The sequence below is a fragment of the Lacerta agilis genome, chromosome 2 (assembly GCF_009819535.1).
Source record: "Lacerta agilis isolate rLacAgi1 chromosome 2, rLacAgi1.pri, whole genome shotgun sequence".
Classification (NCBI taxonomy): Eukaryota; Metazoa; Chordata; class Lepidosauria; order Squamata; family Lacertidae; genus Lacerta; species Lacerta agilis.
The window spans coordinates 14,162,888-14,175,840 of NC_046313.1; the positions used below are offsets into that span (position 1 = coordinate 14,162,888).

Below are 12,953 nucleotides of genomic sequence, written 5' to 3' on the forward strand. Positions count from 1 at the left end.
GTCCGATTCACTCAAAAGCGACACCAGACACCTGCAAACGGCCCCCTCCAACGTTTGGTGGTCCAAACGCCACCTTTCATGGTAGGCCATAATTTGCCTAGGGGAACGGAAAACCTTCAGCCAGCCCTGACTAAAAGCTGAGAAATTCAAGTGACAAAAATATTCCCGACTTTATGAGACATGGACCTGGGAAAGCTGGACATTTCCCTTTTGGTGCTGAAAGCAGCTTCAACCTGAATGCGACTGGGCCTGTGGCTCCTTCTTCCTGCTGAGCTGAGCTCTGACTGTCCTACTATGTCAGAGCTACAATAGGGCTTAGTCACTCCATTTGTCAGCCTGCCATGACAGACAGAGCCTTTAACTTTTGGCCTCTTTAAGAAGCAAATTCCTTGTGCGCTGCCTCAGAGGTGGAGTTTCCTGTAGGTCGGGAAACAAAGCTCTTGCGAAACGAACGAAGTATGGCTTGCTGGAGGCAACGGGTCCTGTGTGAATCGTAGGTGAAGTCACACGGTTGCTCAGCAGACTCACAGATGGGGAGATAACAGGTTGAGGGTCGCTGTGGAGAGGCTGTTTGTTTATTATACCTTTTTAAATTTCACATGGAGGGTTGCATCCAAGGCACGTCATCCTATTGGTGCGTGACAGTCCATCTATTCCTCTGCCTGCTACACATGCCCACAAACCGGAATCTGCTCTAAAGACACTTTCCCAGCTGCATTTTCACAGGTAGAGGTGGATAGGTGAGCAACCTTGTGTGTGGGCGAATGAAATATATTAAGAAAAGTTATCTGAAGTCTTAAATGTTATTTTACTACCAAAAAAAGTGGATCTGACTGCAAGATGGCAGTTCCCAGAAAGCCAGTGTGATGCACTCTGGGTAAAATATTGGACCAGTGAAAGCCACAATAAAGATCCATGGATCGTCCAGCCTCAGCTTGCTCCTGCTTGCTGGCAGGGGGGAAACCTGTGAAAAGAGTTTCTGGATGGCAAGTGAGCTGGGATTGGGCACAAACCTCTGACACAGTTTCTTAGGGCTCTTGCGATTGGAGCGGGGGCGTGGGGAGAGAATGTGTGTGTGTGTGTTTGCTCCATGGGGTGGATTCACACGCTTATCATTTTTTTAAAAAATTAAGAGATCCCTTCCCCTTGCTCTCTGCTTATTAATTGAAAAGAACCTCTCTAACTGCTTTCAATGACTACCAAGTTTAGAGGACTCCCCCATTGCTTGTGTGAACCTTTTCCATGTGAATCTTGCCTTATGAATTTGGGATTCATGTCTCATCTTGGAAGTTCAACAGGGGAAATAGCTAAGCAAATTGCCACTATGCTTAGCAGCAATGCTTTTGTTTAAACCCTGAAAAAGAGGACATGTCCTGGAAAAAGAGGACACATGGCAACCCCACGAGTCCACTTACTACTTTCCCCCGAAAAATGCCACCCCCTGAAACACATTTTCTGTAACAGAAGCAGCCGCTGGAGTTTTGCTATATATGTTTCAAACGTGATGTTTTGCATGTAAAGTTTAGCTAGGTGTCCTGGCTCAAAATAGTCCTCTCTCTCACCAACAGTCTCACTTCTACCCAGAGTAAAGAATCAAGCATGACTTGTAGGACTCCCAATTTCACCCCTTTAGTGCCTAACAATACCAGATCACACATTAATACCTCAGATCTAGAATAAATGTACTCCCAGTCAACATGTATTATATATATATATTACACATTGGATTAAATTACACACTGACACTCTGAATGAATTACTATCTAAATTACAAATGCATAAAATTATATCCAGATAACTTCCACCTAGGAATGTTCTGAATCCTACAAGAGAGAAAAAACAGTTAATGGATAATATAAAATATTAACTATTTCATAACTATTAGATGCAGCTAACTTTGCACTGAAAACCAAGGAAATTCCTCTGTTTCAGAGGCAGCCTTAAAAATGTAGCAATGCCTTTAAGAAAAGGAATGAAACAGGTATCAATTTGAGCTAAGTTGAAAAACATTGAAAACACTGTAGGCCTTATTTATTCACATATCATTTTAAACCATGCCTAAATAAACTATGTCTGTCTAGTTTAGTTGTTTAGATGTTCATGGGACCCTGATTGTTTGAGATTAATATTTGCTGATTGTTTGGGACTGCTAGTTGCTGAATTGTAACATACTTCTAAAATTGTGGGTATTTCATTCCTCTCTTGCTACTTTTGCTCATATTGTTTGGTTTAGCATTACATCCGAACCTGGGTTTGTGGTTGATTTTATTTCAAACAGTAACCGGCATTTGTTCTTGGCTTACCTCACATGGTTTGTTTGGGGGAAATATATGTGGGAAAGCAAGAGTGCAGAATGGAGCTGAACACAGAAACAGAGTCATAACAACTTTGTGCTACTCAACAGTGACCTCTGTAGACTATTCTATGAAGTACCATAACTAGCTCAGACAGACATTTTATATGTTATCAAATACTGTACTCCTTTATTTTCAGGGCATGGTTGTCAAAAAATGATGTTATATATACCAGATCACCTCAAAAAGTGCTGGTAACTGAGAAAAGAGGGCTAAACCCCTCCTTGTTGTTGTTTAGACGTTTAGTCGTGTCCGACTCTTCATGACCCCATGGACCAGAGCACGCCAGGCACTCCTGTCTTCCACTGCCTCCTGCAGTTTGGTCAGACTCATGATGGTAGCTTCGATAACACTGTCCAACCATCTCGTCCTCTGTTGTCCCCTTCTCCTTGTGCCCTCCATCTTTCCCAACATCAGGGTCTTTTCCAGAGAGTCTACAGAGGTAGAATTAGACCTCCCTACAGGCAGAGTGGGACAGCTTGCCCCAGATGGCAGATTATTAAAGGATTTTTTTTTTTTACTAAACCTATTAAAAAGCAGCATAATGTCAGTAATTTAGTTTATTATTATATTTTTACCCAATAATATTTTAAACTTCTGTCTCAGGCACTAAAATGTCTCTCGCCTCAGTTGTACCTCTGACAGAGTGACAGGAAATGTGCATAAGATGCCCCCATGTATAAGACGACCCCTATTTTTGGGGACCAAAAATTAAGAAAACAATATATTAGGGTTGCCAAAACCTTAAAGTAGAAGTGAAAATACGCACAATCGGTGGCAGCGGCAAGCTGTGGACCCTTTTGGGGGACAATTGCTGCAACCCCCAATGGCCCCACCAAACGTGCACTCCAGTTTGCCCAAGCCAAAATCCTGGACATTACCTTAAAATAAAATAAAAATCTCCCTGGGTGCCCATGTTTCGTGTATAAGACAACCCCCCAATTTTTGACTATTTTTTAAAAGAGAAAATAACCTCATCTTATACAGTACATGGAAAAATATGGTAGTATCCTCTTGTGCCTCTTCATCTCCTAATTGTGTTTCCTAAAGATGTATTTCTCCTAATATGTGAACACACAGATTTCCCACAGGCATCTGGGTGGCCACTCTGAGAACAGGATGTTGAATTAGAGGAGCCATTGGCCTGATCCAGTCAGCTCTTCTTATGTTCTTAGATGCATGAAACTAAAGAAGTGACACTGACTCCTTTTACACTGTATGAAAACGCTAGAAAATAACAATGAATTATGCAGCTGGTCTTCTTTTATCATTCTGCTAGGTGGCAGAATAGAAATTCAAATAACGGAGGGTTACTTACCGAGTCTTGATATTTTGTAAGGGTTGCTTCCTAATGGAGGAAATGTCTAATTCCAAAAGTCTAGGGATATCCGGAAAGCCGCATGCCTCAGACCACATCAGAGACATAGGTTCTTTGGGTCCAAGGGGGATACTAAATTCCGTGATATCTGTCTTCCACAGTGATTCAATCTGTTCACCGCTTTGCTCCCTGTTAAGAGGAGGAATGCCATTATACATCAAAGAAAGAAAACACTTTGAAGTAAGCCACTATCTTAAAGAAAAGTGCAAATCCAGTCCTTATATTTCTAACATGCAACTAACACCCTGAAGAGAAGAAAAAACCAATGGGAAGTAATTTGAAATATAGTGATGATCAAGGGAGAGGGCATCTTCTGCTGTTTTTCTATCCTGGTTGTCCAACTTTTCCTGTCCTAAAATAGCTGTTGGGCTACCATTTCATGTGTGTGTAATGAGTATTTGGAAACTCACTAAACCGATCAGAAGGTCGGCGGTTCGAATCCCCGTGACAGGGTGAGCTCCCGTTGCTCGGTCCCAGCTCCTGCCAACCTCGCAGTTCGAAAGCACGTCAAAGTGCAAGTAGATAAATAGGTACCACTCCAGCGGGAAGGTAAACAGCGTTTCCGTGTGCTGCTCTGGTTTGCCAGAAGCGGCTTAGTCATGCTGGCCACATGACCCGGAAGCTGTACGCCAGCTCCCTCGGCCAGTAACGCGAGATGAGCGCCGCAACCCCAGAGTCGGACATGACTGGACCTAATGGTCAGGGGTCCCTTTACCTTTACCTTTAAACCCAAACAGTCCAATGGGCTAGCTGTTTCATCTAGATCTGAAGAAGCAGCTGATTGATGCTGAGGTTAGAAGACTCTCCTCTGTGAAGCTCTCTATTGCCTTCCAAAAATTGGTTTTGTTTTGTTTTTTTAAAGTACTGGTAAAAGATGTCATTTTTTTTAAAAAAGAGAGAGACTTCAGAGAGGAATTCTGGTTCTCTTTCTTTTGTAGCCATAGAACATTAGTTTTACATGGATCTGAATGGTCATTATCTGTTGGATATTTTGCCATTGAGTAGAGTGTAATTTTAAAAATACTCCTTTTCCTAAGAAGTAGTAGTTAGGTTTCCTGACATAGGGAGGAATACCGTGGAGTGGTATATTAAAATCCCCTAGCAGTATAGTAGCTGCACTGGAGGAATGGCTTGGGCATGAGAAGGTTCAGGAAGAAACCATGCTTTCTGTGGCTGGTCGCGCAACACATTGCTGTAGCCCCGATACTTCATGTTGCACCACCAGTTTCCTGCTAGAGCAATAGTTGTTCGGATTCTCATATTCAGTTTTCGGTTTTCATCTTCAATCTTTGTTCTTGCCCTTACACTAGCGCAACATTGAATCAGGCCACAGAGACTGCAGCCTCATGGGAGCTCCCTCCAAGAACCTATTATACTGTACCTGATTGTAGCTGAAAATGTTAAATCTTGTTGTTTCTTTGCACAAACCAGGGGGCTTGGCATGGTTCTGGGCTTCAGGAAGACAGGTCCAATGTTGGGCACGTGTATGCTGTGCTTCTTTGTTCTATCTCCTGCTTTGATCAACAAGGGGCATGGGTTGGTAAGTTGGAGTTTGGCGCTCAAGCGGAGCTGGAAGAAGGGCAGAGAGAAAGAGCAGTCAGTTGCCTGATGCAGACAATGGTTCAGGGAAGGATCTACCACCATGGAGCCGGAGGAATGGGGCAAAGGGAGGATTGAGCGACAGAACCCATCTTACTAATGTTGCTCAAAATACGAGACCGCCAAACAAAGCTCTGCTATTTTCTTGCCCCTGGTTTTCAACATCGTGATATATCACCAGCTAAACATCATGATATATGACGGTGCCTGAAATAAGGATAGAGCTAATGCAGAGGCATTGACTGGCCTCATGGTTTTTCTTGCATCATGATTTTTGCCGGCACTGGCACTTGTGATTCACTGCCCACTGCAGGAGGCAGGGGAGAGTTAAGCTGGCAGACTTAACAGGGGCTGCAGGAATCGAGAGAAGCATTAGCTGGCTTCACGGTTTCCCCCACATTGTGATTTTTGCATAACACACCCACACCCACACACCCCATGATTTGTGATATATTACCAAGTTGAAAACTATGAAACCAATATCATGATATGAATATATGGACAATATATCAATATATCACTCAGCCCTACCCTTCTCCCTATATGTGGGATAGAGAATAAAATTTGTTTCAGACCAAAGACTGAACTGTGGGCTCAAGCATTCACCAAGGAGGTATACTTTCCCCTCTGTGACTTCATTGGAGAGTTGGTGTGCAAAGAAGAAGAAGAAGAAGAAGAAGAAGAGGAGGAGGAGGAGGAGGAGTTTGGATTTGATATCCCGCTTTATCACTACCCGAAGGAGTCTCAAAGCGGCTAACATTCTCCTTTCCCTTCCTCCCCCACAACAAACACCCTGTGAGGTGAGTGGGGCTGAGAGACTTCAGAGAAGTGTGACTAGCCCAAGGTCACCCAGCAGCTGCATGTGGAGGAGCGGAGACGCGAACCCGGTTCACCAGATGATGAGTCTATCGCTCTTAACCACTACACCACACTGGCAGTCCCCCATGCCAAAATTATACACTCTGATTTTCCGACATATACATAGTGAGTTTCCCAAGCCCACTGTGACTGCATCACAAAGCAGAAACTCCCCCCCCCCCATGTGAGTGGGAGCCATCATCACACAGTGCGTGTCCTTACCCCTACTGCCACCGTCCGCTACTGATGCAGATTGGGTGGCGAAACTCACTATTCTTGCAGTGAGTTGCTCACAAGGGATAGGAAATTTGCTACGGGGGTCATCATCCCCAGGGTGCCTAGGCAGAGGAGGAATGGTGGAGACCGCCCTCCCAACCTGACCCTTCCAGAGAAGAGGAAGACAGTATAGATTTACAACAAGGGTTTGAGGGAGGTTGCAGCTCAGAGGCAGATGAGGGGTAAAGCTGGAAAATCATGGGAGAGCCAGAACAATACCCAGCTGACACATTGTCATTAGGAGAGCAAAGAGGTCAAAGACAGAGGGTACATAGCAGCACCCATAGAGGAGGTGATGATGATGACAAATGACGAAGTGGGAGAGACGGAGTGTGTGTGTGGAGATTCACTTGGGACAATGCCATTATCCAAGAGGATGGGTTCTATAGCCTCTCTCTGTAAAGACTGAAATGAAAAAAAAGACAGTAAGAGAAACTTATCCTTGTCTTTATACTTTCCTGGGCAACCAGCTGGGAGCCGCTGACAGCATCCTGACATGGGGTGAAAGTAAAACACCAGCTCTGAGTTGTGAACCCTCCATTCTCCTAAGCTCACCTGAGCAAACAAGGCAATCATCCTTTGAAGACAGCGCCGACGCTGCTTTTCTGCAATCATCTGTTTAGCAATCCACTGCCCCGTAACTCTTTTCTGGTGAGCATCTAGCTTGTCTACCATCTTGTACAAAACCTGCATTCTAACACCGTCCTTGGCTTCTTTGGCAGCCTCCAACCGAATAAGTAAGGTTTCTCTGTAAATGCAGGGCAGGAGGAATATAAATGTGGATAAAACTTTCCTTTAGTACAAAGAATGCCCAGCAGCTTAGTCCTTAGTCCTCATGCCTGAGGGCCCATTCTGGTACTCCCAGCCTCTCTACCTAGCATTTGGAACTACTTATGGATGACCTGGCTATTGAACATTCATCCTGATTGGGCTGCAAGGAGATGAGATGATGCTGGCTGTTTAATACCGGTAAACATTCATTCTTATTAAAGGGAGCAGGTGGCGCTGTGGTCTAAACCACTGAGCCTCTTAGGCTTGCCAATTGGTAGGTCAGAGTTTCAAATTCCCGCAACAGAGTGAGCTCCTGTTGCTCTGACCTAGCTCCTGCCAACCTAGCAGTTCAAAAGCACACCAGTGCAAGTAGATAAATAGGTACCACTGTGGTGGGAAGGTAAATGCCGTTTCCGTGCATTCTGACTTTCATCACAGTGTACTGTTGCATCAGAAGCAGGTTAGTCATGCTGGCCACATGACCCAGAAAGCTGTCTGTGGACAAACGCCAGCTCCCTCAGCCTGAAAAGCGAGATGAGTGCCGCAACCCCACTGAGATCCAGCACCGAGGGCCTTCTGGCGGTTCCCTCACCGCGAGAAGCAAAGCTACAGGGAACCAGACAGAGGGCCTTTTCGGTAGTGGCGCCCGCCCTGTGGAACGCCCTCCCATCAGGAGTTAGAGAGATAAACAACTACCTGTCATTTAGAAAATACCTGAAGGCAGCCCTGTTTAGGGAAGTTTTTAATTTGTGACTCTGTATTGTATTTTGGTATTTGTTGGAGGCCGCCCAGAGTGGCTGGGGAGACCCGGCCAGATGGGCGGGGTATAAATAATAAATTATTATTATTATTATTTTATTATTATTATTTTATTATTATTATTATTATAGTCACCTTTGACTGGACTTAACCGTCCAGGGGTCCTTTACCTTTACCTCATTCTTATTGTTTCCCGGGAAGTTAGATGACATTGCATCAAAGCAAGTGTTATCCACCCCACCCCACCCCCGCAGTCTGCAGTATATTTTCCTGCACCTTTCCTTAGTCCAAACACCAGAACCTTTTGGAAGGCGGGTTTGCAAAACCTCCCGATCAACTGTAGTCGCACAAACTGAGTTTACTGTTTGTGGCTGAATCCCACCCAAAAACAGCGACAGTCCAGAAGTGTCCTAGGACTTCTCCTAGGCCACACCTCTTCTTCCCAGGCCATAGCCCACCTTGGTCTTGCTCCATGTTCTCCTTGAGTGTACGGTAACAGTTTGGTAAAACTATAATGATTTACACACAAAAATTGTTCTTAAAATTAGATACCTGTGACAACAGCACATCCTTCCAACTGTCCACCTGATAGACGGATGACTAGTTCAACTTGTTTTCTCTTGTGCTCTTTAAAGATAGTCTGGGGACAATGCGCTGTCATCACACTGTGCCCCATTCCTAAGGTTCCCAGTAGCTTCACATAAGATTTTTAGTCTTACCTGACCTGCTGGAGATGGCAGAAGGCGATGTATTTCCGAAAGAGCAAAGCCAGCCTTTCCACATTGCTGTGCAATGCTTGCTTGATTATCCCTTTGGTGAGGGTGTATAGTTCTGGGGAGATGCCAGCCTTCCGGACAGCTTCCCCCAACACCTCCAGGTTTCTCCTCTGAGCTTCCACGTTTATCCAGTAACGCTTCTCTGTGGTGCCTGGTGCAGCAAACTCATCCACTTTGGTGAACAGCCTCGGGAACCAAGTGCTCTCCAGCTCATAGGTATCCTCATCAAACTGTGAACTAGGTAGGGGGCTGAGCAGGGGGCTAGGAGAAGCACGCCTTTCTTTAGGGGAGTAAGCAATCTTATATTGCCTGGAAAATTGATCCAGAATTGCACCTTCCACCACTCTCACCTTGGGAAGCAAGGACTTTTCTTCCTTCTGCATCTGCTGCTGCTTCATCTTCACTTTCTGCACTTGCAGCCGCTGCATCTGCATCTGATGGCGCCAGCGGCGCAGCTGCTGTTCCCAGCGCATCTCCCAAACGCGCTCCATCTCCTGCTGCTTCTCCTTCTGCTCCTGCAGCCACTGCATGTTCTTCTCCTCCTGCTCCTGCAGCTCTTGCCGCAGGGCCTCCATCTGCTGCTCCTGCTGCTCCAGCTGCTCCTGCCACTGGCTCCTCTTCTTCTCCTGCTCCATGTCCTCCTCTTGCCAGAGGAGCTGCTGCTTCTCGTGCCGCTCCTTCAGCTGGCTCCATTGCCACTGCTCCTCTGCTTGCTTTCCTCGCAGCTGCAGCAGCTCCCTTTTCTCCAGCTGCAGCTGCTCAACCTGCTTCTGCAACAGGTCCTGCTGCTCCTTCTGCTGCTCCCGCTGCCTGGCCAAGAATTGCTCCTGCTCCTCGTTCTGCTGCTGCAGGAGCTGCCAGTGCTCGACCTGCAGCTGCCACATGCGCTCCTGCTCCTTCTGCTGCTCCTTCTCCTGCTCCCACTGCTGCCGCTGCCCCTCGCACATCTCCTGCCAGTGCAGCTGGTATTCTTGCTCCTCTTGCAGCCTGTGGCGTTCCTCCTGCAGCCGGGCCTGTTCTTCATGCAGCCGCTGCTTCTCCTCCTGCAGCTGCTCCTGGATTTGCAAGTACCAAAGCTGCTTTTCTTTGCTGAGCTCCCTTGAGCTATCACTTTCCAAATCCGACTTGCTCTCTTTCTGCCATGGCCCTTTTCCTTTCTGGACACGCTTAAGTTTTTCTGCGGAAGTTTGTTTTGCCAATTCCTTTTCCATTTCCTGCCATGAGACCTTGGCTTGCACATCTGCTTCATCAGGCTGATGTTCTAGAGGTTGTTCTCCTTCCATGGGATGTGAAAGCTTGGCCAAGTCTTCTTCCTCCACTTGCAACCAGGGCTCCTTCTGGTCTCTCTGCAGCTTCTCTTCTTTCTGCTCTTCTTTTTCTTTTTCTTTTTCTTCTTCTTCTTCCTCCTTCTTCTTTCTTTGATGTCGCTGTGACTTGAAGGGTGAGGGCTGTCCTGGTGTCATTTCTTTTTCCCATTCCGTCCCAGAGCTGAAAGAACTGCTTGAAGACTCCTGGGACACCACAGGACTGCTAAAGGAAAAAGATGGAAGTTTGATTCCCTTCCCATCTTCCTCTTCCAACTCACCCTCTGTGCCCTCTGTGCCCTCTGTGCCCTCTGTGCTCCTTGCAAACTTCTGTTTCTTCCGTCCAGCAGATACTTTCTGCTTCATCACGATACATTCATCCAGTTTTCTGTCTATTGCCTCAGAGATCTCTTGGGTTAGTGTGTGTGTGAGCTGGGATTTTGCTGACGGCTTCCAGCTGCCTGAGAGACTCCTCTTTAACTTCTCTATCTTCTCATCTAAACAAGCAAGGATGACCTCCTCAAATTCTTGCAGCTCAGGGCTTGTATCCTGTCCAGGGTGTTCTTCAACAATTGAGAATCTTTGCCTTTTCTGCACAAATGCGGAAGGCAACATGGGGATTTCTACAGTGAAGGGTGTGTCCTCCTGGTCTGCGGGGCTGCCTCTAGCCTCCTCTGCTGGACCACTGACACGGCTTTCAGGCACTTCTCCTGGAATATCACTATGACCTTCGGGCTTCTCTTCCTGCATTGTGTCTTGATAGGTTGCGTCCAATTCCTCAAAAATGCATTTGAGAGCCTCTGCATCTAACACACCACCTCTATCGCTGGCAAGCTCTTGCAGCTTTTTGCCTAAACCACGGATGACATCTCCTGTCTTCTCTGCCCACTTTGGCTGTGGCACACCTGCTGAACCTCTTCTGCTGGGGTGCTTCTTCCCTTTGGGCCTGCCTACTGTCTCATAGTCTGGTTCCTCGGCTTCTCCTGCTTGTGTTGATGAGCTTTCCCCTGGGACCTCTGCGTCCTCCTCCTTCTGGACACCTGGAGCTGTCCCAGGCTCTTGAGTCGGCTCGGTGTCATCAAACTTGACCACCTTTCTGTCTTTGACGGCCTTCACCAATTGCCCTGCAGCCTTTTTGATGGAGAACTTTCTCTTTGTTGGGGGGCTTGGGAGTCCTTCTGTTGGCTCTTGGGACGATTCTTCGGGTTCTGCTTCACCGACACTCTCCGTGGTGACCCGTTTGAGAATGGGCTTAGGGGGAGGGCTTTCAGCTGGCTGTTGGGGAGGTTGCTCCCCTTCAGGTTCTTGGGGGCTTTTGCCAGGCAATTTCTGTGGCGACGGCGTTTTCAAAAGGGATGTTTGTATTTTTTTCCATGTAGCCGTCTTTGACCCCCGTTTCTTTCCTGCAAATTTGCTAAGTGCTGTTGCTGCTGTTCCTTTTTCAACAGCTTCTACGTCTCCCGTTTCGTCGGACGATAACTGTGATAGCTCAGAGGATGCCTGTGACAGGTCTGAGGATGTTGGGCCTACAACCCTCAGTCGTGATGTATCCTTCGGGCCCAGTCCAGTTCTGCTGTCCCGAGCTTTTACTGAAAGAAACGTCAGAGGTGCTTCTGCATCGGAAGGTGTTGCTTGCAGCTGGTCAGGGTCAGTGGTTTCAGCCGTGGGTTTCTGCTGCCTGGGTGCATCAGATGTGCCCCCTTCAACTTCCACACTTCTCATTCCTGCAAGCTCAGTGTGGAGTTTGGTACTCGCCTCAGAAGTGCCCCCTTCTTCAACTTTCACACTTCTCGTTCCTGCATGCTCAGTGTGGAGTTTTGTACTCGCCTCATAAGTGCCCTTTTCTTCAGCTTTCACACTTCTCATTCCTGCAAGCTCAGCGTGAAGTTTCATATATCTCTCATCTTTGATTTCTTTCTCATCCTTGATTTCTTTCTCATCCTTGATTTCTTTCTCATCCTTGGTTTCCGTCATATCTTTCATACTTCCTGTGGGAAGTTTCTCAGGAATCCTCAGACTTAAAACAGGTCTGAGGGAGGCTTGGCGTGCCTCCATTGCCCTCTCATTTGCCTCCTGCAGCTCCTTGTGCATTGCTTCGTTAGTAATCATGAGTGTCTTGCACATCTCTTCAATGTTGTGGACTTGAATTTCCATTGCTGTTTTCCTCTCCAGGGCCATTCGCAGCTCCCTTTGCAGAGTTGCAACGTGTGGGTCTGGCTTCTTGCTTTCCAAGGCACTCTCGGTTTCACACTTGATTTTAAGGCTGCGATACTGCTTCCCTAGAAGGCTGTAGGCCTTACCTAGGTTAGCTACCATGGCTACAATGTACCTGACTGCAGGATGTTCTATTTTCAAAAAAGCCGGAGCATCTACCATTTCTTGCATCATGCTATTGAGCTCATTAGTGCGGCTGAATGTAAGAGGGTCATCGTCCAACATCCGCTCTGCTGTCATAGGCTCCCCTTCCTGGGGTGCATCGGCCACTTTGTCTCTCCATGCTTTAAACATGCCGATTCTGTTACCTGAAATAATTGAAGAGATAACAAGAAGGCATTAGAGTATAAACAAAGTAAAATTCCTGGAACAGGAATTGTTGCACAGTGACACTGTGAACTTCCTTATAAATCAAGGGCGGATCTACACTCATGGTTTTTAACGTTAAAAAGGAGTTAAGGAACGATTCCAATAACCATATAGTCACAAGACGTTCTTTTCTTTAACGTTCATAGTGCGTTATAAAGATGTGACACCAGAGGGCACTGCAGAGCAACCAGAAATCAGGGAAACAGTGGGGAAAGAAAGCAAAACAAAAACCAAAGGGGACGTTTCCTGTATTGACATTTTAGAATGATATGTCTAGTATCGTTCTAATAACAAA

General features: G+C 46.4%; 1 protein-coding gene across 1 annotated transcript in view; it reads right to left on the reverse strand.

Moving 5' to 3' along the window:
* Positions 1 to 1,705: 1,705 nt before the first annotated feature.
* FAM186A (family with sequence similarity 186 member A) overlaps positions 1,706 to 12,953 on the reverse strand; it is a 29,076-nt gene continuing 17,828 nt past the window's right edge. The window contains exons 6-11 of the mRNA XM_033135794.1: positions 10,357 to 12,597; positions 8,715 to 10,140; positions 7,021 to 7,213; positions 5,081 to 5,301; positions 3,673 to 3,861; positions 1,706 to 1,823 (exon numbers count right to left, since the gene is read on the reverse strand). Coding sequence (XP_032991685.1) covers positions 1,769 to 1,823; positions 3,673 to 3,861; positions 5,081 to 5,301; positions 7,021 to 7,213; positions 8,715 to 10,140; positions 10,357 to 12,597 — 4,325 coding nt within the window. The 3' untranslated portion in view covers positions 1,706 to 1,768. The remainder of the gene's footprint in view (positions 1,824 to 3,672; positions 3,862 to 5,080; positions 5,302 to 7,020; positions 7,214 to 8,714; positions 10,141 to 10,356; positions 12,598 to 12,953) is intronic.